A 22069-nucleotide genomic window follows, 5' to 3' on the forward strand; every position below is an offset into this window, starting at 1 on the left:
GTCAGCATATCGGCGTGAACACTTCCCATCTCCCAGCCTAACCAGTGCTGCAATCGTTGTACAGTCTTTAGGTGTCACAGTCATTCCTGCAACAGAGGTAGATGCGTACAACTTAGAGCAGCCTAATGGTTTCTCTAAGATGTACCGAAACCAAACGAGTGCCAAGATGGCTCGAGGGTTACGAAGCTCACAGTGGAGGCACTTAGCCAGCTCTCCTCCAATCCTTTACTGAGAACAGCCAGAAAAATCTGGGTGTGTGTTTAGCTCTCTCAGTTGTTTCTGTTACCTACTGCTATTTGGTTTTAATAAAAAAGCTGGTGAAAACATATCGCAACTCATTTATTTTGAAAAGTCAGGAAAACTTTACAAAATGAAAAAAAATGTTTTGATGCCAGCAATTAAATAATGGGAACTGTGTAAAGGTTGTTACTGAACTACGCCAGAGACTGGAATGCAACGTTTAGGGGTTTGCAAAGGGTGAAGTGGACGCATCGGATGGATTATCGAATCTTGCATTTCTGAAGGGCTCTAGACTGTTGTACCGATACAGAGATCATTCCACAAAACGACAAATGCAAGTTCCAAAAAGGTGGGAAGCTAAAACTAGAAATGGACCGCAACCCATGGGAGAAGGATGTCAGAAATTATGAATCAGAAAAAAAAAAATAGAATAGTAAGATTCTTGTTATTTTACTAAATAATCAAGGGGGGAAGCACTTGTAAAGACTGGAAAATTAGCTTCCAAGTCCAAATTAAATACTAAGAAATGCCAATTATAAACTCAAAACATGACAGCTATGAAAAAATTTGTGGAAGGGTTTTGAAGTATGCAGTTTGCAATGTTTGATGATACAGTCAGGCCAGCAACCACTGTTTTAAGAGTTTACTTTGACACTAAGTAGGGCATAAACAGAGACTGCTCAAACACACTCAAAAGTGAAACTATTCTCGCTCTGCATAATGCAAGCCGTCTTTACTTCAATGAGTAGGATTTGTAGACATATTGCGGAAAATGAGGATGTAAAGAACCCTCCAAAGCTCAAGGTCTGAATATCTGGACCCAACGCAGTGTCTAAAACCCAAACGATGGTTCTTTCAAGGGCAATCATTTGTTACATGCGCTGGCTAAGTGGCTTGGTGGAATAGAAACTGGTGAAGGAGCTCCATTATCTTTGAACTTGTTCCACTTAGAGGGATATGGGCTTGAATGCTAAGGAGCTGGTGGTTATCCAGGGCTGGGAGATTAAACCCAACCCCAAAATTGTGAGCCATCTGAAAGTTAGCTAGAGAATAAGGCCATTGAATCAAACTAGTAATGGATGGAATGATTCATCAGACTTGGTTGGAGAATTATGATACTGATGAGAGATGAATGCTTTTTACCCAAGAAGAATTCTCACTTAAGATTACTTTAATGTTTTTAATGTAAGCTTACAAAACCCCTCCACACCAGACTAAGAAACAATCAACAAATTAAAGTTAGAATGGACTGACTGTACAAAAAAAATTATGTCGACAACCTCAAAATATTAAATTGGTGAGACTTGAGGGGCAATGCAAAAGTTATACAGTTACTAATTGCCGAAACCAAATATGGTGTGACATGGGTTTCTCCAAACCATTAACAAAGTAAGGAATGTTAGCAGTGCTTGTATTTACTATGTAATCCTCCAATACTATGAAACCTTTGCAAAATTTATCCCATATTTAAACAGAGAAGCAGCTGTACCACAAAAGGACTTTCATGCCTAAGTCCAATCTAACATCCACTTCGGAAAAAAGACAAAAATAGCCACTGTAACAGGAACCAGTACCCAGGCCTTCCCTCCTTCCAGGCGAGTGCTCCGAGTCGTGCTCATTCTCTCTCTAGACCTCTGGCCCAATGACTCTTCAAGCAGCCCGTGCAAAGTTTCCATCAACAGGAGGCATGAAGCATCTACCACACCTGCATAATCCACTATTTGAGGGCCAAGGCGCTCTGCTGCCAGGGAAGACGCATAGGTTTGAATCCCTGGAGGCAGAGGGGGACTGAACCCACATCTACCACATCCTGAACGGAGGTGCCAACCACTGAACTGTTTTACGAGGGAAGAAACCCAGGGACCACCATGACTGCTTTGAAAGAACGGAGTGGGTCTCTCAGTCAATTTTTGGACAAGGTTGAGGCACTTACCTGCACGACTGAGTTCTAGGCTGTGAAATCCTGAGCGGAGGAAGGCACCCCCGATGGCACTGAGAAAGGTGCCTAAGCCACAGAAAAGGGTAGGATTTACTTGTTAATAGTGTTTCCTCTTGGTTCCCCACTCACTCTGCTGCCCTTTGGCACCTGCCCCCTTTTGTGCTTTTGTAAGGAGCCTAAGTCCCTTTGTGCCTAAATACCTAACTCGTGGCTGTGTATTTACCCATGGGGCCAGTCGCCTAACTCCCTCCCTGGATCTGGGCCTTGGAGACACCGTTTCTCTCCCACACATACACAAGAGGAGTGAAAGCATATCACGTTTTAAGCACAGGTAACGTACATTTTAGTAGGAACATTTCTGCAACTGCAAATTTATTTGATGTTTCTAATATCAATGAAAAGGTACACTTTTTTGAAAGCCGAAGTCCTGTTCTGCTACATTAAAAAAGTAGTTCTATTAAAAAAAACCACCCTAAATACCCTCACTAAATTTAAAAGTGCAGATGAAGAGAATACAAATGAAACACTTGGGTTTTGCATACTCTCTAATATTGATTTAGAACAGCAATGCCAAAAGCAGGACGTTTCCTCAGAAGCCACAGAAAGAGCTCCAACTTCACCATAATGTGCTAAGGGTAATAGTCAAAGCCAGCACTTCGTTAATTAACAATAATTCCTTAAGATTTAATATTAATGCATTAATCACATTAATGATAATCCATTAATGAGGGAGCTAAAGATATAAAAGCAGAATCAGTGATATGCTCGGTAGTAACATTGTAACAGTTTTAGGGTTATAGTACATAACAAAATTAGTCTAAATAACGGCTGATGGATTAACTGTGCCGGCAGATCATATGATGTGAATACTTTGCCTGTTTTAGGGTAACAGAAAATGATGGCATAGGATACGGATTTATCTACACTGCAATAATTTTGCATTCTGGGCCTTATTGGAAAAAGGGACTCAAATCCAGAAGGTTGCTTTTCAGAATTAGCCCAACATCTTTAAGAACCCAAATCAGAAACACTTTATTCAAACAGAATGATATACTTATCTGCAGTTCTGGAGAATGGATTTTTATACATTAGAAGAGGGCAGCAATATCACCACTTAAAACACTGTCCATTAATTATCACCACAACATTTTGATGATGGTAGTGTATACTGTGGTATGAGCAAGATGAGAAAAAAAATGCCAAACAAAAATTGGGGGGGGATGAAGGGGGAGGGACAGGACTGGGAGCACTGACTTCAACAGGTTTAACAAATATTCAAGCCACATTTAATAACTTTATGAAACTAGTATCAAAGTAAAGAAAATATAGTCAAAATACAGAAATGAAGTTGAGTGAAAGAAAACATGATGAGATCAAAAAAAGTTAGAACAGATTAAATATAAAAAAAAAAGTTAACTAAAAGGGTGCTCTGCTGTATGCGGCAATATTTCAGCAACTCCTTTTAATATCCAGCTTAAAATGAAGAGCTAATCCGAAAAAGAAGAAAAGCTAAAGCATCCCCTTTGAAATGGCTTTGGTGTGAATTGCAGTGCCTGCTTGTGGAAACAATGTCATTCTAGTTTGCAACCTATGTTAATTTTAGATTTGCTAGACTCATTTTTATCTGCGAGAGGCAGCACAAGATTTCAAGTCATGTGTCTGCACTTAGCTCTCCACTACACTTCTTTGCCATCCTCTTGATTATTATTTTGTGTTTGTGGACTCTAGATTATTAAAATTTCAAGCCTTTCCTGTCACATATACATCACTTCTAAAACTGTGATGATTCACTAATTGCAGAATTATCATAAAGATACAGTAAGGCTTTTCCCACTCTGAATTTTGCATTTTTCGTAAAGACAACAACATATCACCTTCATGATCACCATCCCTCCAAAAGAAAAAATGAAACGAAAACGAAAGGCGTTTACAATTTGACTCTGGTTAGTATAAAATGTTCAACTCAGCATTTAATCTGCTATGATAAAGAATATGAGCTACATGTTAACAAATGTGGAAATTAATATTCTAGGCTTTCAAAAATGAGTTTGATTAGTAGCCAATGTTTCTGCAATGCTATTGTATACTACTCTCATTGTGCGAGAGTGTAGTACACTTTCAGCCTAGATTTAAAAAAAAATCAAAACTATGTTTTATGGTCTGTACTCATTCTATGGTTTAGGAATATATGGTACCATTTTTTTTTCCACGTGAGGTACAAGATAATTGGTGCATACATTTCAGACAATAGAACTGGATTTTTTGTTAAAGTCTGAGACCAGATCTGTAACCTATTGTTAAAATGTCAAAAGTGTGCAATAATAAGGCAGATTTCTTATTACTTCATCTCTTTAGATACTTATTGTTGGGTGAACAAACAAGGTGCTTTAAAACAGCAGAGTAATAGGATACAAACAAGTGCCAGAGCAAAGGAAGAATGCAAAAATGGGAACTGCCATTTCTTCCACAATGAGGAATAAAGAACTTTTGTATCTGGTATTTGAAAGGTTTTAACAGCTGATATTCAATATCAGCTGATTCCTGAAGTGTTGGCAAGATACCAGATCTCTGGTACTGGCCCATTTCTAATATTTAAATATTCACATCATGCAATAAGCAGTTTCACACACTGCAATCTAATGGAAAATACTTTCTAAACTGAATCGGAACTGAGACCCAAAGCAGAACCAGTAAATAAATATCTTGCATATATGTCAAACTATATTCTTCAAACAAAACCTTACATCTTATCAAAGAAGTTGAAGGTACTAACAAAAAATTATATGCTTTCTACTATAATACTGTTAAATTTCCATGGCTGAAAATGTCCCATTTATTTATTTTTTTCTGCCTTTTTAAATTAGGTGGCAAAGTAGAAATTCAAACACAGAAATAAAATGCATATATATGAGAGCACTGGCTCAGCAAGATATCAAATATACAGCATTCTAGTGTCAAAAGTACAGGCAGAAATGTCCAAGATTTCTTGGTGAAAAGGGGGCATTTGAGGAGTAAAAATTCTACTTAACAATCACTCACATTTTAACAGTGCATTAATTATAACAAAAGCCAGATGATAAGTGAGCAACAGAGTCGTAATGTTCAGTGTTCATAGCAGAATAGTATCCTCTGCTCATTTAAACGAGGTTGGAAACACATACTCATGAATGTGGAAATTTAAGTAGCTATGTTTATTTTTTCAAGATTCTTGCAAGAGGCAGAGTTGTGACATTGAATTGAGTTAGATGACAGTACAAGGTGATTTTGATAGAAGCCTTTCTCCTGACACTGTGCCTCTGGCTTGTCAAAGGATTACTAGTCCTACAATCTGGTTCAAGCTATTCTTTTGCCTCGAGGAAGAGGGTTTCTTGAGGGTACAGTTTTACCTCCAGTAATGATTTATTTGGATCCAACTGAGTCACCTGTGAAGATAAAAAAAAAGAAAAGAACCTGGAGAGACATGTATAAATAGATTTCCTGCAAATTGTTATATTCAGCAATACAGCTTAATAGTCTCTGCAAAACTGTCTTAATTTCTGGCAGATGGATTCACAAATATCATTCCCCTTAGTCCCAATGGGAATTTGGTACATACATTACTTGTATATATACAGTTTCTTTATTTTAAACGACCTTCTACACATTCACTAAGAGGAAAGTAAATAACTCCTCTCAATCCTCTTCAGGGTAAATATATTTGTTTTTGGTCCAAGTTTCTGTTATTTTGATGGGTTCTGGTACACCACCGTGGGGGAAGGCAAAAGAACCGTTCCCAGGCAACTGCATTCCCAGCCCCGCATTTCATGTGAATCCTAAATGCTCACTTACTTCTGTGGAAGGGTTGAGTGTGCAAAAAGGCAGAACTATCGTATGTCCCTTAGGCCTTCATGCCCTGTTTCTGGAAAACACGGCCATGTTTTTAAGGCATTTAAGGTACCTAAACATGCAAACGGTGGAATTTCAATGGGTGCCAAGCACCAGGGCACTTCTGAATCTTTTTGTAGGCATCCATCTACAACCTTGTGTGTCAAGTATATTTAAAATCTGCACTGCAGAGCTCACTTGTGCCAGGTGCTGAGCACTGTCGACTGCCTTTTGCTTTCACTTTAGGCATACAGTAATCCCCACTGAAGCCATGTTAATATGAAGCACAAGCACATACTTAGTGGTTTGCTGAACTGGGGCTCTGGAAACCGTCCTACTTAAAGGCCTGGGCAGTTCGTATGGAATTAGTCTCTAGATCTGCACACGTGCGATTTCCCAACAACTACCACCCAAGGAAAGGTTTTACACATACAAACCGGTGGGGAGGAGACCACAGGCCTCCAGACAAGACACTCCTATATTGTAACTCCCTTTTTGTATACGACAACCGTCATATCTTTACAACAACAATGGCAAAGTCTTGTATAAATATTCAAATGCTAACTTTTACTTCATTGTTGTTGGAAATAATTCATTATACCTTTGCAACTTACTTCTGTTTGTTAACCCAGTTTTTAACAGTTTGCATTGTGCAAGTACACTAGTTTATTATTGGGGGCTTACTTATGAATAGCGCATTATTACTGTTATGCTAAAACAACACTGAAATGCATACAAACCTTAAAAGTATTATTATATCATGCCACTAGTATAGGAGTATCATCTCATGCCACTACTTTTAAAGGAAAATTCCTTACTGACATAAATACTTAAGGAATGAGTATAGCCTTATTCTGAGATGCCATTTAGAAATGGTATGTATGTCTTTAGAATGGGATGCCTGTTTAGAAATGGTATTTCATATGTCTATGAAATCTATGAGTCTTGCTCATTACCAATTTGGTGCACTAACATGTTTTAAAAGGCAATTAAAAATTAAACTGACAATTTGCAAAATGACTCTAAAATGAGCAGAGTAAAAACGTTGCTAAGAAGAGGTAAAATATTTGCCTGTTACCTTGGTTGTAACTCTTTAATAGCGTACGGAACTTCATTTTAGTTCTCATTGTTTTATTACACATTTGCAGGTGTTAATTTTACATTTTTTAAAGTATGTTCATCGCTTCCCTAATCCCATCTAATAAATCAATGCCATGCATTTCTGTAAGTGTAACACAACAAAAATATAGATAGATACATATATTTATTTCTCAAACTGGGATATATTTTCCTGTTTTTATATACCCTAGTTAGTTATCATTGAATGGTAGAGAGAAAAAAAAAATGGTAAAGACAACCTGACTCTTAAAACTCATTTTGGATTCCTGCTATCTATGCCCCAATGATGCATTCCTGCACAGATATAGTTTAAATTATTGAAAGGTTATCTTAGAAAGCAAACCTGTTATGTAAAAAAAAAAACCCGAAGTAGTGCACTTAAATTTGTGATTACAGAATTATACTAATTAAGCACATTGTTGCTTTTTTTAATGCTTTAGTATTCTCCCCTACAGTCCATTGCACATAGGTACTGAAAGGGAAGTATATGGGGAGCTTTATAATTCCCAGCACAAAAAAGTACAGTTCACCTGAGAGAAGCAATTTTCTTTTTCTGTTCAGTTCAAGCCTGTATCTAATTAGATCCTCTCTCTTCAAATCCCACAACCCCTTTGTTGTAAAAACAAGAAAAGGTAGGTGAGGAGAGGGAGAGGGAGAGAGAGAGCGAGCAAGAGAGAGAGAGATCCTTGCCTGCATGGGGCAAAAACTGATTTAAAAAGCAAGGCAGGGTTAATGAACACTATCCTCCAGACTGTAACCAGATGGAAACTTATTATTCACTGGAGTGTAATTAATGATACACATCCTGATCAAAACTCCTGGGTTTACAAACTTGAATTACCTTAACAACGATAAACGATGTCCTTTTCTCAATTTCTTTATACTTAGGAGGTTAGTAAAAAGCAGTGTTGAGTACCTGCAGCAGTGCTGAGCGCTGTTTTTCACCCTTGATTTCAGTGTGCTGTTTTAATTCACTGAGGGACAGCAGAGTTTGTAAATGTTTACACCGTTACCCAATTAACTAACAATATGGCTCCTACATCTGTCAACAAACAAAGCTGTTGTTGCTTTGTTTTAGCTCCTTGGCATTTTCTGTTCATATGGGTCGCCATTGTACTTAATTATCACACCATAACCCTTCTGCAGCTTCTACTTTGTTATTTGTGGTTTGTAAATATGTTGTATATCACAAAGAATAGAAGCCTTGTTAGTGAACACACCTCTTACCAAAAGAAGCGGTTTGAATTGGTAAAGAAATTATTACATATAGGAATAATAGGCAAGGTATCTTGCAACTTGAAATGCATTTTAAAAGATTTGGATACCATGAGAGTTGTATACATAGAGAGATCAAACGCCCTAAAACGACTGTCACCAACAAAGGTGCGTCTGAGCCCACTGATCTCGTGGGATATATTCTGCCCAGTTGGCTTTACATGGCTACAGTTCCTTGGACTGCAAATCTTACTATATTAATTCAATTGATATAGCTTGTTATATTAACATAATATTAATACTGCCAATACAGTGTTCTTGTGTAATGGGTTTCATTCATCCTATTCTTGGGTGTCTGTAATATGTAAATCTGAAGACTACTGTATTTTACATATATTAAACGGAATTAAAATATTTCAAACACCTTGTTTATTGTTTAATCGTGACTTGGCACACATGGCACTGAGTCAGTAAAGCTCATACTTAATCCTAACACCTAACTAGTCGAATTCAACATTAAAACTATTCAGGCCCTTAAGATTTACTCCCATGCTTAAGTGACTTACTGTATTTGTTATTAAAATCCTCCTTAAGTGAAGCACTCAACACAAATTTTTTAAGACATAATTTTCTTTTTATTTTTGAACCCTGTATCACCCAGATGCATGCAAGTTGCTCACTTGCAGTCAGAGATCTTTCACAAATTACTTGGTGATGAGAGCAGGCCAAGCAAACAGTAGGCCCCAATAAGGGAGTCAAGATAATGCTTTAAAAAAAATTCAGTGGTTTTGCAAAGGTTTAAGTATTTTATCTTATATGTGATACCCAAAGAGAGAACTAAGAAAAGGTTCTGTCAGCTGACCCAAATTGGGAGCAGGACTGAATATTTGGAAGCTAAGAGTACATCCAACTTGCTAATGTTCAAGCTGATAAAAATAGTATACAGGAAACTGGGCTAGTCTACACATGCACTTTAATATGCAGTAGTCTATTTTACTGTGCATTAAAATGGCACAAAAAATTGTGCTATTATGCGACTGCACAATAAAATAGGCTACTGCGCATTAAGCATCACCTAAAAAAGTGTGCACTTGCACTACTGTGTATTAGGGCAACCTAATGCGCATTAATTTAGTACCTCACATTGGAGGTACTAAATGTAATGCCCATTAGGAAAAGCACATTAATGCATGTGTAGACATGCCCACTGAGGACTTTCTAATGCATACGTAGAAGCAAACATTGCTTGGACCATTAGTTGTTGGGCAGCGTTACTACCTGTGCAAACTTTAAAACTCAGAGCCAATTCCATTTCCACTTGCAGGACAAAACTCATCTCACCTTAAACTCTCACCTCCTCTAGCAAAATGACTGAAGTTGGGAAGAATAAATGGGCTGAATTTCCCTACTTTAAATGGTGCAAGGTCTTGCTATTGTTGCACAAACCAGAAAGCAGGCCCTCACTATAGTTGGTAGCAGTACATAAATGGATTTGTGAACAGAATTTTTTCCACCAGCTAGACAGTTTTCTAGTATTTTAGTTGTTGGTGCATTAAAATGTTAGTCTTTGATCTTCATTTAAAAAGCATAATTATATGAAATACAATACAGTTTGTAGTTCTCTGTTTCAGTTTAGCACATAGGAAATGCGTCCTTTTAACAGGTATTTATTTAAGAGAACTCTACAGCAGAGGTTCTCAAACTGTGGTCTGCCAACTACCACTGGATTTGTAGGGAAAAAAAAGTTCAAGAGGTCTGCCAAGACCCTCAGCAATTTTCAAGTGGTCCGTGAAAAAAAGGGTTTGAGAACCATTGCTCTACAGTAAATTAGTTCAACACACATGTTTTGGAAACACTGACCATTATCTTACACTGCTCTGGTATTAGCCATTTGACTGTAATAACATTATATCAGAATTAATTTTAGAGTGATTTGGGACTGGACGTATAAAGAAGCAAATTACAGTACTGGGACTTCTGCATTTCCTCTGCAAAAAAAATATTGAAATTTAGTGGTTATTTCCATTTTTATTAAAATTTAAAAAAAACAAACCCAAAACAAAAAAACCCAATTCGGGTGAATTCTGTGGGTTCATGGGAACCAGTCAAGGAAAGGCAAAAATGAACTCCCTAAACATACAGCTGTTCTGTTTCAACTGGGAATGTAAAATTAAAGAATTCTAATAACTGTTTTTTATAGCAAAAAAAAATAAATCTTTTTTTCCCCCTCAAATCATTTTTGCCATATTTGTATCCTCACCTCAACTGACCTACATGTGTTGCTACATATTCACATTCTATACAGCTGTAAAGGTAAGGATCTTTACCCACCCAAACCCTGCAGGGAAAAGATAAAGAAAAACTGGCTTAATGCCCAGGAAAGCCATTTAAAAATAAGGAACTGAATATACAATTATTATGGCATGTCCATGAGACGTAAATATCACACCCTTCACCTCCCTCTACACTCCAAGACAAGGATCCAATTCTTGAGTAGCACAAACCTCTATACCACTTTCACACGCATGAATACATTTCCTGAATCTAATGGACAAAGAGTTCTTTTACTCTTTTCACTAATCCTCTAAGTATAAATGCAGTGGAAATTACTTAAATGCACACCTGGTAAAGGATTAAATCTGTTTAAAAAACTATATTTTTGGTATCACACACAAACAAATACAGTGAATCCTTTCTACCAGTTAAAATAATCATCTCTCTGTAAAAGGGTTATGTGGGTAATAGGTTCAACTATGGGCACAAATAGGCACCGTGTGTGTATTTTGTAGAAATATATGCAATTCGATTGGGTTTAGCAGAATTCATTAGAAAATAATTTTAATTACAGAAAATTATCATTAACCAGCTAGAAAAATATTATGTCCTATTCAGTAAAACAATCCTGGTCTTATAATAAAGAAAAAGCTTAAATCTAGACACATCAAGTCTCTAATATTGTTTTTAAACATATTTCTCTGATTTCTACATTCTTTTTAAAACACAACTTTAGATCAAACACACATTATATATATATTTACCAGCATTAGTACAGCAAAGACAGATGTGTTTTTACAGCATTTCCTTCTCCCCCCCAAGTCCCATAATTTTCTAAGATTTTGGGGCAGCCCCTCAACTGCCAATGATTTCAGTGGCGCTTTAATATATACCAGCTGAGGGTCTAGGGCACAGATTCTGCTCCTCCAGGGTGTTGTGTGCCTGTTTGTATTACTCCCTCTCTAGAATGTAAGACAAGTAACGGAGGAATCAAGTCATCCTCCATGTTTTATACAGACCTGAACATTAGGGCTGAGAGAAGCTTCAGTCGCTGATTCGATTTGGAGATCTGGGCTGATTCGGTGGCCAAATCTCTGAATCTGAATCGAATCAGGAGACCTGTTAATCTCTCTGAATCATATCGGAAGCCTCCGATTCAATTTGCAGAGATTCAGCAATTTGGCCGTAGACGCAGCTTTATATATTTTTCTACATACCTCAAGGTACCAGGTGCAGCTCGTGAATGCCGAGATGGTGGGGTGGATGGAGTATCCTATGGGAGTGTGCCCCCACATGCTTGGCGGTGGACCTGGAAGTGGACCAGAAGTACTTCCAGTCCACTCCTGAGTCTGCCATGGAGTGCGCAGGGCACACCTCCTGCCCCCCCCGGCGACTGGTGCCTTCTGGGTCTTGGGGCACACCCAGAGTCCCTATACGGCTGATCACCGAGCCGGGTGGTGTGGAGGGGTGGGGGCCCCTGCGCGCTCAGCAGCAGACCCAGGAGTGGTCTAGAACTACTTCCGGTCCACTTCCTGGTCTGCCGCCGAGCACAAGGGGTGCCCCCCGTGCTCCGGTGAGATGCTCCATCCGCCCCACCATCTCAGTGTTCACGAGCTGCGCCTGATACCTTAAGGTATGTAGAAAAAACATTTAAAGCTGTGTCTATGGCCAGATTGCTGATTCTCTGAATCAGAATCGAACCTTCAGATTCAGATTCGGCTGAATTGAATTGGGACATTGATCCAAATCAGCTAATCGAATCACTGTCCCCTGAATTGGGCTGAATCCAAATCGAATACGGCCTGCCTTCACACACCCCTCCTGAACATACTAACAAAGTGTAACAAGCAATAAACCAAACAGCCACGCTGTTAACTAACCCATCTTTATAATGAAACATGAACTACTGATGCTTTTCTTAAAGCCACTCATCTTGGAGTCATGTGATTATATGAAAATCTCAAATTTGCACTTTTAAAAAGTAAGTGTTCTAGCCCTTGTGTTTGTAAAGGAAAAAACTTGAAAACATGAACTCTCCTGACACTAGTACCAGCATTCAAATAAAATCCCCACTATTTATTATGATTAAAAAAAAAAAAAAAAAATCAGACATCTAAACAAATGTCGGCGTTTTGGGGAGCCTGGTTTCTGATTTCTGAACACTTAGGGTTGGCAGTTTTGCCAAAAACAAACAAACAAAAAAGGTTACTTGCAGTAACTCGTCCTTTGAGATGTGCTGCCAGTAGATATTTCACTTGTGGCTACTTGTGCATCCCCTAGGAGTAGAGATCAGAACTCTGTGCTCTTCCCGCTCCGGGCACAGAGGGGGCTGGGCAATTCAGCCACCCCTCATTACCTTCAGTAACCAAAACACCAGCCCTGCACGCACTCTGATACAGTATGATGGTGGATTATAAAGGGAGCACATTTGCAAAAACACCTGTTACTTTTTCTTTGAGTAACTATTTGCATATATTTCTAGTTCTGGAGACTCTCAAGCAGTGATTTAAGTACTGGCTTTCTAAAGACATCATTTGCTTGGGAAACTCTAGATATAATAGGAATCTTATATACTGAGGACTAGTGGCAGCCCTACACATTTCCAAACTTGAAATATTTACAAAGGATGCAACTGAGGTCACCTGCAGTCAAGTAGAGGGAGTTTTTACTTGTATTAGTTGCATACCAGTCACCTTGTTTATATTAAATATGATAATCTTGGAATAAAAAGTACTGCACCCTTTATGCTTTTGACATGGGCTTCAACAATGTGTGAAAATGATCTAAAGATTTAGTTTTGTGCACATAAAAAGACTGTTCCAGCCACCTAAAGTACTGGGCTTTGTAGCACTTTGTCATAAGGGCTTTGGGAAGATGAACTGGTAAGTGTATTGTTTCATGAGTACAAAATTCTGCCCGTCTAGAAGAAACCTGGGGTGAAGCATGAGTAACACTAGTTATGTGAAAAACTGCAGGCTAGTCCCAATCTTTCTCTCACTCTTTTTGTCAAAGTAATAGGGAGCAGAAATGAGTTTTTCATAACAAGGAATCTCATGGAACATATGGCCATAGGTTTGAATAGTTTCATCAAACAAATGAAGACTAGATCTCACACTCATGGAAGAGAAGACGTAAATAGGTGGAAATACTTGCTTTAATCCCAATTAAGAATTTAAAGACCATTGGGTACACAAAAAATCTAAATTCTCCAGAAAAAGGTGATGGTATGCAGATACAACTGTGGAGTGCTCCTTAGCTCAATTTACCATTGCCAATATTTATTTAAAGGTATGTTGGGAACAGTGGACAGGAACAAAGAGTAGTTATACTACTACTACAGAGTAGTTGTACTAAAGAGGAGTAGTAGTAGTAGTACAAGCAACAAAGAGTAGTTGTACTACTACTACTACGAAGAGTAGTTACAAGCCCTGCTGTGGAGTTTATTAGTTTTGTGCACCCTAATAGGGGTACTGAGACCTTTACTGTGCAGTTAGTTAGGCAATTACACAGCCAATGTCTCAGAGTCACTGTGTCCAGTTTTGAGCCCCACACTTCAAGAAGTGTGTGGGCAGTTTGGGAGGAGTCCACCGCAGTGCAACAGAACTAATTAGGGGCCTAGGAAGGAAGTCTTAAGAGAAAAGGCTGAAAGAACTGGGGTTATTTAGCTTGGAGAAGAGAAGACTTTGGGGGAGGGGGTGGGGATTTGATAACAGTCTTCAAATACTAAGGGTGACTACAGAGAGAATGGAAGTGGGTTTTTCTCTGTGGCCGTAGAGGACAGGACGTGGAGTAATGGCTTCAAATTTCACCAGGGGAAATTTAGGTTGGAGATTAGGAGGAACTTTCTGACTCTGAGGATGGTCAAGCCTTGGAAGAGACTCAAGAGAGACACTGTGGATCCTTGGAAGTTTTCAAAAGCAAGCTGGACAGACACTTAGCCAGGATGGTCTAGTCAGGGATGATCTTGCCTTGAGCGGGGGCTAGAACTTGTGAGGTCCCTTCTAGCCCTACTTTCCTGTGATTCTAAGTGCTATAAATAGAGATGTTCATTGGAAGAGTATCTGTTAAGTACATTTTTCTTCTTAGGAGAAAGTCCTTTATATTTCGTTGTGGACATTTTGAGAGATAAAGGTACAGGATCCCAAGGTCAGATATCTTGGTTTAACTTGACACACTCCTGGTACCATTCCAAGTATGAATTTAGTAAGCTTAAGTAGTCAGTCCAAAACCAGGGATTTTGGGAAATCTCATATCGTCAAATTTCTTGGCAGTATAAAAATTGGTAACAATAGTGTTGGTACTGCTGATTGTTTTCCTTTATGTTTCAGAACCAAATGAATACGTACAGGAGAGAAAAGGCCGCATTGAAGGGCCAGGTGCCAACACTGGTACCATTTCTTAGAGACAGTATTGTGGCTTGAATAACAATCTTACATATTTGATTGCCTAAGGGCAATACATTTCCTACCTTTCCTGGCTTTCTTACTTGAGTGCTTCAGCAGACAGCTCTTTGTGCCTTTATGTGTTGATTTTTTAAATTTACTCTGCTTGAGTTGACTATGAGGCACAGACTTATTCCTGCTCTTGTGAGTAGGTCTATCAAAAGTACCTCTGTCAGAGGATGTCTTGAAATGAGTAGCCTTTCCCCATTTAAGGCTCGTAGAGGGAGCCTTAGACCACATAAAAGATGGATTCCTTTCACAGATAACTTCTTTTGAGGGATAGGTTGTTCACTTGGAAAACATACAATCCCAGGCAGCATTTTCTGTTGCATACAACCACACTGGAACTACAGAGAGTACACTGGACACGCAGAGCATTCTCCTGGCTGTAAAAGGCCATTCAGTGCAGTGCCTGACCAAGAATTCCCCAGATTTACAAACAGAGAATTTATTTCCGAGATGCCCTTCTCCTGGACAGAACAAACAGGATAAATTATTTATAAGCACACCTGCTGAAATCATGGGGATTTGTGTGAGGTGCAAGCATCTCCAGAGTTACAGTTTATCTCAGCTAATAAGAAATTCATTAATAGTTATTAGTCATTTTAAACATTTTAGTACATGAAAAAAGATCACGCCACAGAGGTATTAGGAGCTCCGGCCTTTGCTAGAAGTGCTGAGAAGATACTGTAAAGAGGGTCCTTGGACGGACTGTCCCAACAGTCTCTGCCCTGGGCGCACTGGCTACATACACACCTGCAGGGCATGCATATATGCTCAATTACTTAATGGAGATAGTCAGTAATAGGATTCACAGCCATTTAATTGACTTTATAGAAAAACAATCTAAAAGGATTTTTATACAAGTTCAAAGGATTAAGGTGCTCAGATACCACAGTGATGAGCACAATATAAAAATACGATGACAGATAGGTAAAGAGATAGAATCAATAACATACACAGGACTGCTTTGGCAATTCAGTGTGATGTATTTACTTATCCAATTACCAAAACAGCAGGAGATCATTAAATCTTTCTAGTTACGAGACACACCATTTGAACATCTTACAGTTACCAAGACTCTTTACAGGTATTTTGATGTTATATTTTCTTCCCCTGAGAAAAACAAAATGTACAGAATTAATATTCTGTGGGGGGGAATAAAAAGCATCTCAGGGACCATCAGTGCCAGAGTCAAGTTTCCCAGATTCCTCAAAGCATCCCTCTGTGGTCAGACAACATGCTCACTGCCTGAAAGAAATATTTAATTGAATTGCAGCAGGCCTAGGAAAAAGGGGCTTTCCTGGCCAAGGGCACATGTTTAAACAGAATATTCTCATCCTGTGGACAGTTTATTACTTTTTCTTGCTTGCCCATCACCCTACTGGACTTACCAAATGAAGCTGAATCCACTGGGATATACTGGGGTTTTTCTGTTTATAGCCCACACCTCGCCCCCACCCCCCACACACCAAATTAACTGGTGGAAATTGGTGCATTCATTACTTCTGAGGAAATACGGTATGACCAGGTTCTGTCAGTGGTGCTCAAATCCAGCCAGAGAGGTTGAAAAGTTGGTGGTGCAGTATCCAAAACCTTTCTGAGCAGCCAGAATCATTCCAACACTCACTCACAAGACTCCTGGTGCCCACGAAAAGGAATTTACATTTCAGCAACTTGAATTCTCGAGGTCTGTCCAGTTTTGCTGTTGACTTCAACAGGCGCAGAACAGATCACCCACTCTCTTTGTAGCTTCTACTCAAAAAAGCATCATGTCATGTTTTGTGAGCAACAGAATCACTGAAAAGAGTAAAACCATCAGGATGGCACATACCTCAAGTGCAGAGGTGAATGTTCTGATCATAATTTTAAGTGGTCCTATGCATCTGAATTTGGGATCCATCAGTTTGGTAGGGCTTAAACACCCAAAACGCAGGACCAACCAAAATACTATGCTCTTAACAAAAGCAATCAACGCTGGTCAGTTTGGGGAAGTTCACATACAACCAGAGTTCATTTCCGAACCCAAAGCACTTCTTATTGTTTGATCTCATGCAAGTTTCTGAGTGGTTCCTAATACTACCATTGACAGCTGACTTTTTCAACTGAAAGCAAGAAAGGAACTGATGACCGTTAGCAGCTGAAGCCTCATGTAATTCCTGTTTGGAAAGTCTTGATCAGTGGTTGACAAATGTGTGCCCTATCAGTTCAACTATTTTAAATAAATCTCTTGCTTGCAAGGCATGACATAGAAACTCTGATGTCATCTGTAGAGGCAATTTTATATTGGAGAAAATAACCAATTTTAAATCAAGTCTTTTTAAAAACACTATTTTATGTAGTAAAAATATGAATGATTAAAACCAACTTGGAAATGTTACATAGGTCACACAACAATTTTTCTATTCATGATTAAAAGTGCCATTAATCATGGGAAAAATGTAGCAGTCTCTTAAAACTTAAGCATGTTTATTCCTCTGAGTATGTCCTTTTGCAATGAGGAGAGGATTTATTTCCTAAGGCTCAAAATGAAGGCAACATTTTAGGTCTATTTTAATGACTTGTTTTGGCTCTAGCACAACAGGCTCCGAAACACCTGTTGAGTGGTTACAGATTTAGCCAACGAAGGACGGAAGTGAAAAAAAAAGTTTGTAGGTTCATTTACAAAAGTAACTTTAAAAAGTCAGCAGGATGATGAATTTAAAATATCTATTTGAAATTCAGATCACATGCCCTTTGGACAACTTCGGAATAGTTCAACTGTTGGGCCCACACCTAATCTGCTGGGTTTCTTGGTCTCCACTGTTTCATTGCAAGGGCTTTGCCTTGCAACAGCACAGTGTGGACTCCAGTGATAATAGCAGGCACACTGTAATTCAGCAGCACACTGAAGCTATTATTCTGCGAAATGAGCAGAGACGCAGTTAGCCATTTTACTGTGGGAGTCAGGCAGAAGCAAGGTAGAGTTGCACCTTGTACACTAACTCAATCAGAGATGCATAAGCATAACCATGCTTCTTTGGTTCAGTTTGTGTACAAGGTGCAACTCTACCTTGCTTTGCCAGATCCATCCTGCGGGCCATATCATTGACATCCCTGCTTTAACTTCAGAGCCTGGCTCTGAAGGCACTCAGGCACTAATACTCATGTCTGACCCTGGAAGGGAATGCAAGGTGGAGGGTGCTCCTCCCTTTTTCACTTGGTATACTTCTGCAGCCATTAGGAGTAGTCTGTCCCTATGCCTACTGGGATCTTGATCAGCACCTAACTGCACTGAGTGCACTGTGTAATTTGGTTAGATGAAATTTAGTGTGGCTCCCCTTCAGGATGGAGAGATTTTTTTCCCTCCTGTTTATTTAAACTGCTGTTGGAACTGGCTAATTAAAAGGATTTAAAAATCTTAATACTCTAAACAGAGCAAACTGGTTCTGAATTATTAAGCAACATTTTAGATGCATTTGAATAACCTTAAGTGACTTAACCACCACCTGATCCTAAGCTATGGCTCAGATAAATAAATGTGAAATACTGTAGAAGTCTTAGCTTACTAAGGCCTCCAGATACTGTAAATAAAGAGCTTAAGTCTCCAGTATGTCTTAAAAAGAAGTACTCTCAAATAATTGGTTTCCCTTGCTGTACACTTAAAAAGGAAATGGAAAGAAGAAGAAAAAAAAAGCCTGTGGGCTGTACTTTGATCTCAGGGGAAACTTGTGAGCACAGAACGAACCAGTGCCCAAGTCCCTCCATGGCAATGGGGGTACTGCCCTGCTGGAAGGGCCGTCTTTCAAATGAGATGAACAGCCAAGATCCTCATCACTTCGGTTAGTCATTAAAGGTACCACAATACTTTTGCAAGCACAAGGTGTTAATCTTGATCTCCTGGCCGAACTCCAACATGGGTAATTTAATTCTGTGCACTTAACCCCTCGCCCACGGCAGTTTCGATCAGATATGGCATCTTTAGTTTTCTGTCCCTGAAGTGTTGTGAAAGACCAGCCCTGTAAAAGGGACTGAAACCTCTGCACACTTCTCCACCGGAGGGAGAAGGATTTGTCAGAAGGTGTCAGCACACACAACTGCAGATGGTTGTGGCTGGCAAACCGGCAAATATAACAGCAAGTACCTGGGATGGCTTTCAAGGACAAAGAGGATTCACAGAAGGCCAAAAAGTGAATATGTACAGGAAGGAATGGCTGAATTATCATGTTCCTGCCTCTGGGGCCAACTTTGCTTGCTACTGTGCTGTTACATAGCTACTAAGCCAGAGGTGGCTGTAATTCAGTGGTGGATGGGGGGAAAAAAAGGAACCATTAAAATGGGCAGGGTGTTATGCCCCTATGCACCATTTTGCAACACTTACAAAAGGACATTATTCTCCTTTAAAATGGCAAGTGTATGTTGTTATGCACATACACCGTTTGTTCATGCATCTCAAAACATTTTACTGGACTATATGCATTGCATTTACAGCACGGAATTAGCAATCTAAGCCTTTACCAACAGCACAGACATTTCAACACAAAACACCAATGTGGCGGGGGGGAGGGGAACGTCCTCAAAAGGTATGAGGCAAAAATACAAACTGGGACAGATTCAGTACCATGAAATACACCTTGGAGCTTGGTACCTGGTTTGTCATGGGTGCCTAGAAGGAAAGAGGTGGTTAATACCCACTCTCAGTGTTAGCAGAAGGACGGCATAGCCGGTGAGTCCCAATAACAAGTCACTGCATGTACTTCAATGCTTTGGAATGTCACTGCTGCTTTTAAAACTACAAGTGGTGTCTAGAAAAGGTTAATCTGTGTATTTACTCATGTGTAGAAGTTTGTATTTACAGTAGGGTTATGATACCGACTTTAAGTTAGCCAAGGATATCTGTGTAAGCAATTGGAATACAGAACTAAGAACTAATGAATTCTTATTTACTGAGGAAGTAAAAATATTTCAACAACACTGTGTTGGGGCATCAGGATTAATGGCTTTAAAAAAGGGTATTCTGGAGAGAGTCTCAAAAATTTTTGTAAGAATATTTTTCTGTTGGAATATGAGGATGTCATTAAATCAAAGCATTGTGTTTTGACTTTTGTATTATAATAATATGCCTACACACATACGCATATATATTACAATACAGCAGTCAAAATGGTAAAAGTTGAACAAAAATGTGTTTACCTTATCGAAACAGTGGCTGAATAAAGTTTTGATACCTCCAAAACCAAATTTTCAGGAAAATGTCAGTTTTTCATTCAATTTGAGATCAAAGGAAATTTCAAATCATCAGAATTTTCCATAGAAGGAAATGCTGAGTTTTCACCAGTTCTGGTATTTTGCATCCAACCTGCCCATTTCAAACAGTGCACTGTATTCTAATTAGTGCACAGTATCTGCTTTAGACGTCTTATTTAAATCTAAGGGCCCAAACTGGCAAGGTGTTCCACGCATCTGTTTGTATTCTGAACATCCCCAACCCCAGTGGTTTTAACAGGGAGTCTGGGATACTCCTCATCTGACATCATGACCCTGACACCTTGCAGTCTTCTTAATAAGACCATGCATTATGGCTGTAGTTACAATCCTCCTGAAACCTACACTGTAATGACTTTTTTGGTAATCCCGTCATTATGGAACTGGATTCTTCAAATTGTTCCAAACCTGGGTAAATAGATGTAATTCAGACCTAGGTTCACTCTATGCAGTTAGCAAACCCAGGAGGATTACATATTTTTTCAGTTTTTGCTAGCAAACACAACAGCACATATATTCATAAATACCCTCTGGCCCATCCCTGTGAATCATTTCTTATCGTGTTATTGTTAGGTCACAATAGATGAGAAGGATCACTGGGCCACTGGAATTTCTCACTTGGAGTGGATTCTGTAGACAGAGATGTGCAGCTCTATGTCTTTGCCACAGCATTTTCCTTTCCCTCACCTCAAAAATTGTTCTTTTAGTTTCACAGAATATTACGCACCTCACATTTACTCTAGCTCAGTTATTCACAAGCATTTTGAACTGAGAGACCACCATCAACCTTCACCATTTCCCTTGGACGACGATGCACACTTATCAACTTTCCCTTAAAGACACTATAAAAGTGCCTGGGACTCCACTGCAAACGGTGCACTTCTTTTCATGGCCTTTTTTTGATGCAGTTTGGGTATCATGGATTTAACTCACTGGATTCTTCCCGCAGCCTTGTAACAAAGCAGCTACAAAATCTGCAAGGGACTAAGATGTAGAGGAAACGATTCTTCGTGTAGTTCTGTGTCCACAAACTACCATCCCAGCCAGCAGGGTTTTCTTTTAAAAACAGGCAAAACAAATGTGAAAAGTTGCATAAAGCTGTTTTTTTTATTTTACATTTTGTTAAAACTGCAATAAAGGGTAGCTAGCAGGTGGGAGCCAGCAGGGACTAGCTGTGCACAGCCTATCAATGGAGCAACAATATTGCCTGGAGTGCAAAGGTTTTGTTTCTGTACTGTTACAAGGAAGCTGGAGGACGTGTAACATGGAAGACAGTTTTGGACTGCTTTTCTTTACTTTGGTTCCGCTGAAAATGAGATTATATGGGTATATGGAGTAAAGTTAATTAGCGATTAATGGGATTCCTCAAACTCCACTTCACTCTAGCTACAGTCTGGCCTCAGCAGTAGTATGCAACTTTCATTTTTGTTATTTAAAGAGTAGTAGAAAGATGAATGCAAGACTTGGAGTGACTCTCTCTCTCTACCTTGGACAGCAAATTCCCAAAGGGAATTAGGATTCCTAAAAGGGATTAGGACAATATACAAATTAACTTAAATATTTTTATGATTAAATTACACTAAAAAAGGTAATTACTAACAACATTATTTGTATGACAGTCATTAAAGATTTGAAGGCTAACCTCCCAGAAGTAACCTGGTTAATCATAAAACTATGAAATTAAGTTTAAACAACAGTAAATGAATTCACTCCTAGAAAAGACTGATATACA

General features: G+C 39.0%; 1 protein-coding gene across 1 annotated transcript in view; it reads right to left on the reverse strand.

Moving 5' to 3' along the window:
• Positions 1–1393: 1393 nt before the first annotated feature.
• Positions 1394–22069, reverse strand: part of FAF1 (Fas associated factor 1) — a 301437-nt gene continuing 280761 nt past the window's right edge. The window contains exon 19 of the mRNA XM_090047052.1: positions 1394–5601. Coding sequence (XP_089903178.1) covers positions 5518–5601 — 84 coding nt within the window. The 3' untranslated portion in view covers positions 1394–5517. The remainder of the gene's footprint in view (positions 5602–22069) is intronic.

Source organism: Crocodylus siamensis, chromosome 5 (genome assembly GCF_052110815.1).
Source record: "Crocodylus siamensis isolate JL-2025a chromosome 5, ASM5211081v1, whole genome shotgun sequence".
NCBI lineage: Eukaryota > Metazoa > Chordata > Crocodylia > Crocodylidae > Crocodylus > Crocodylus siamensis.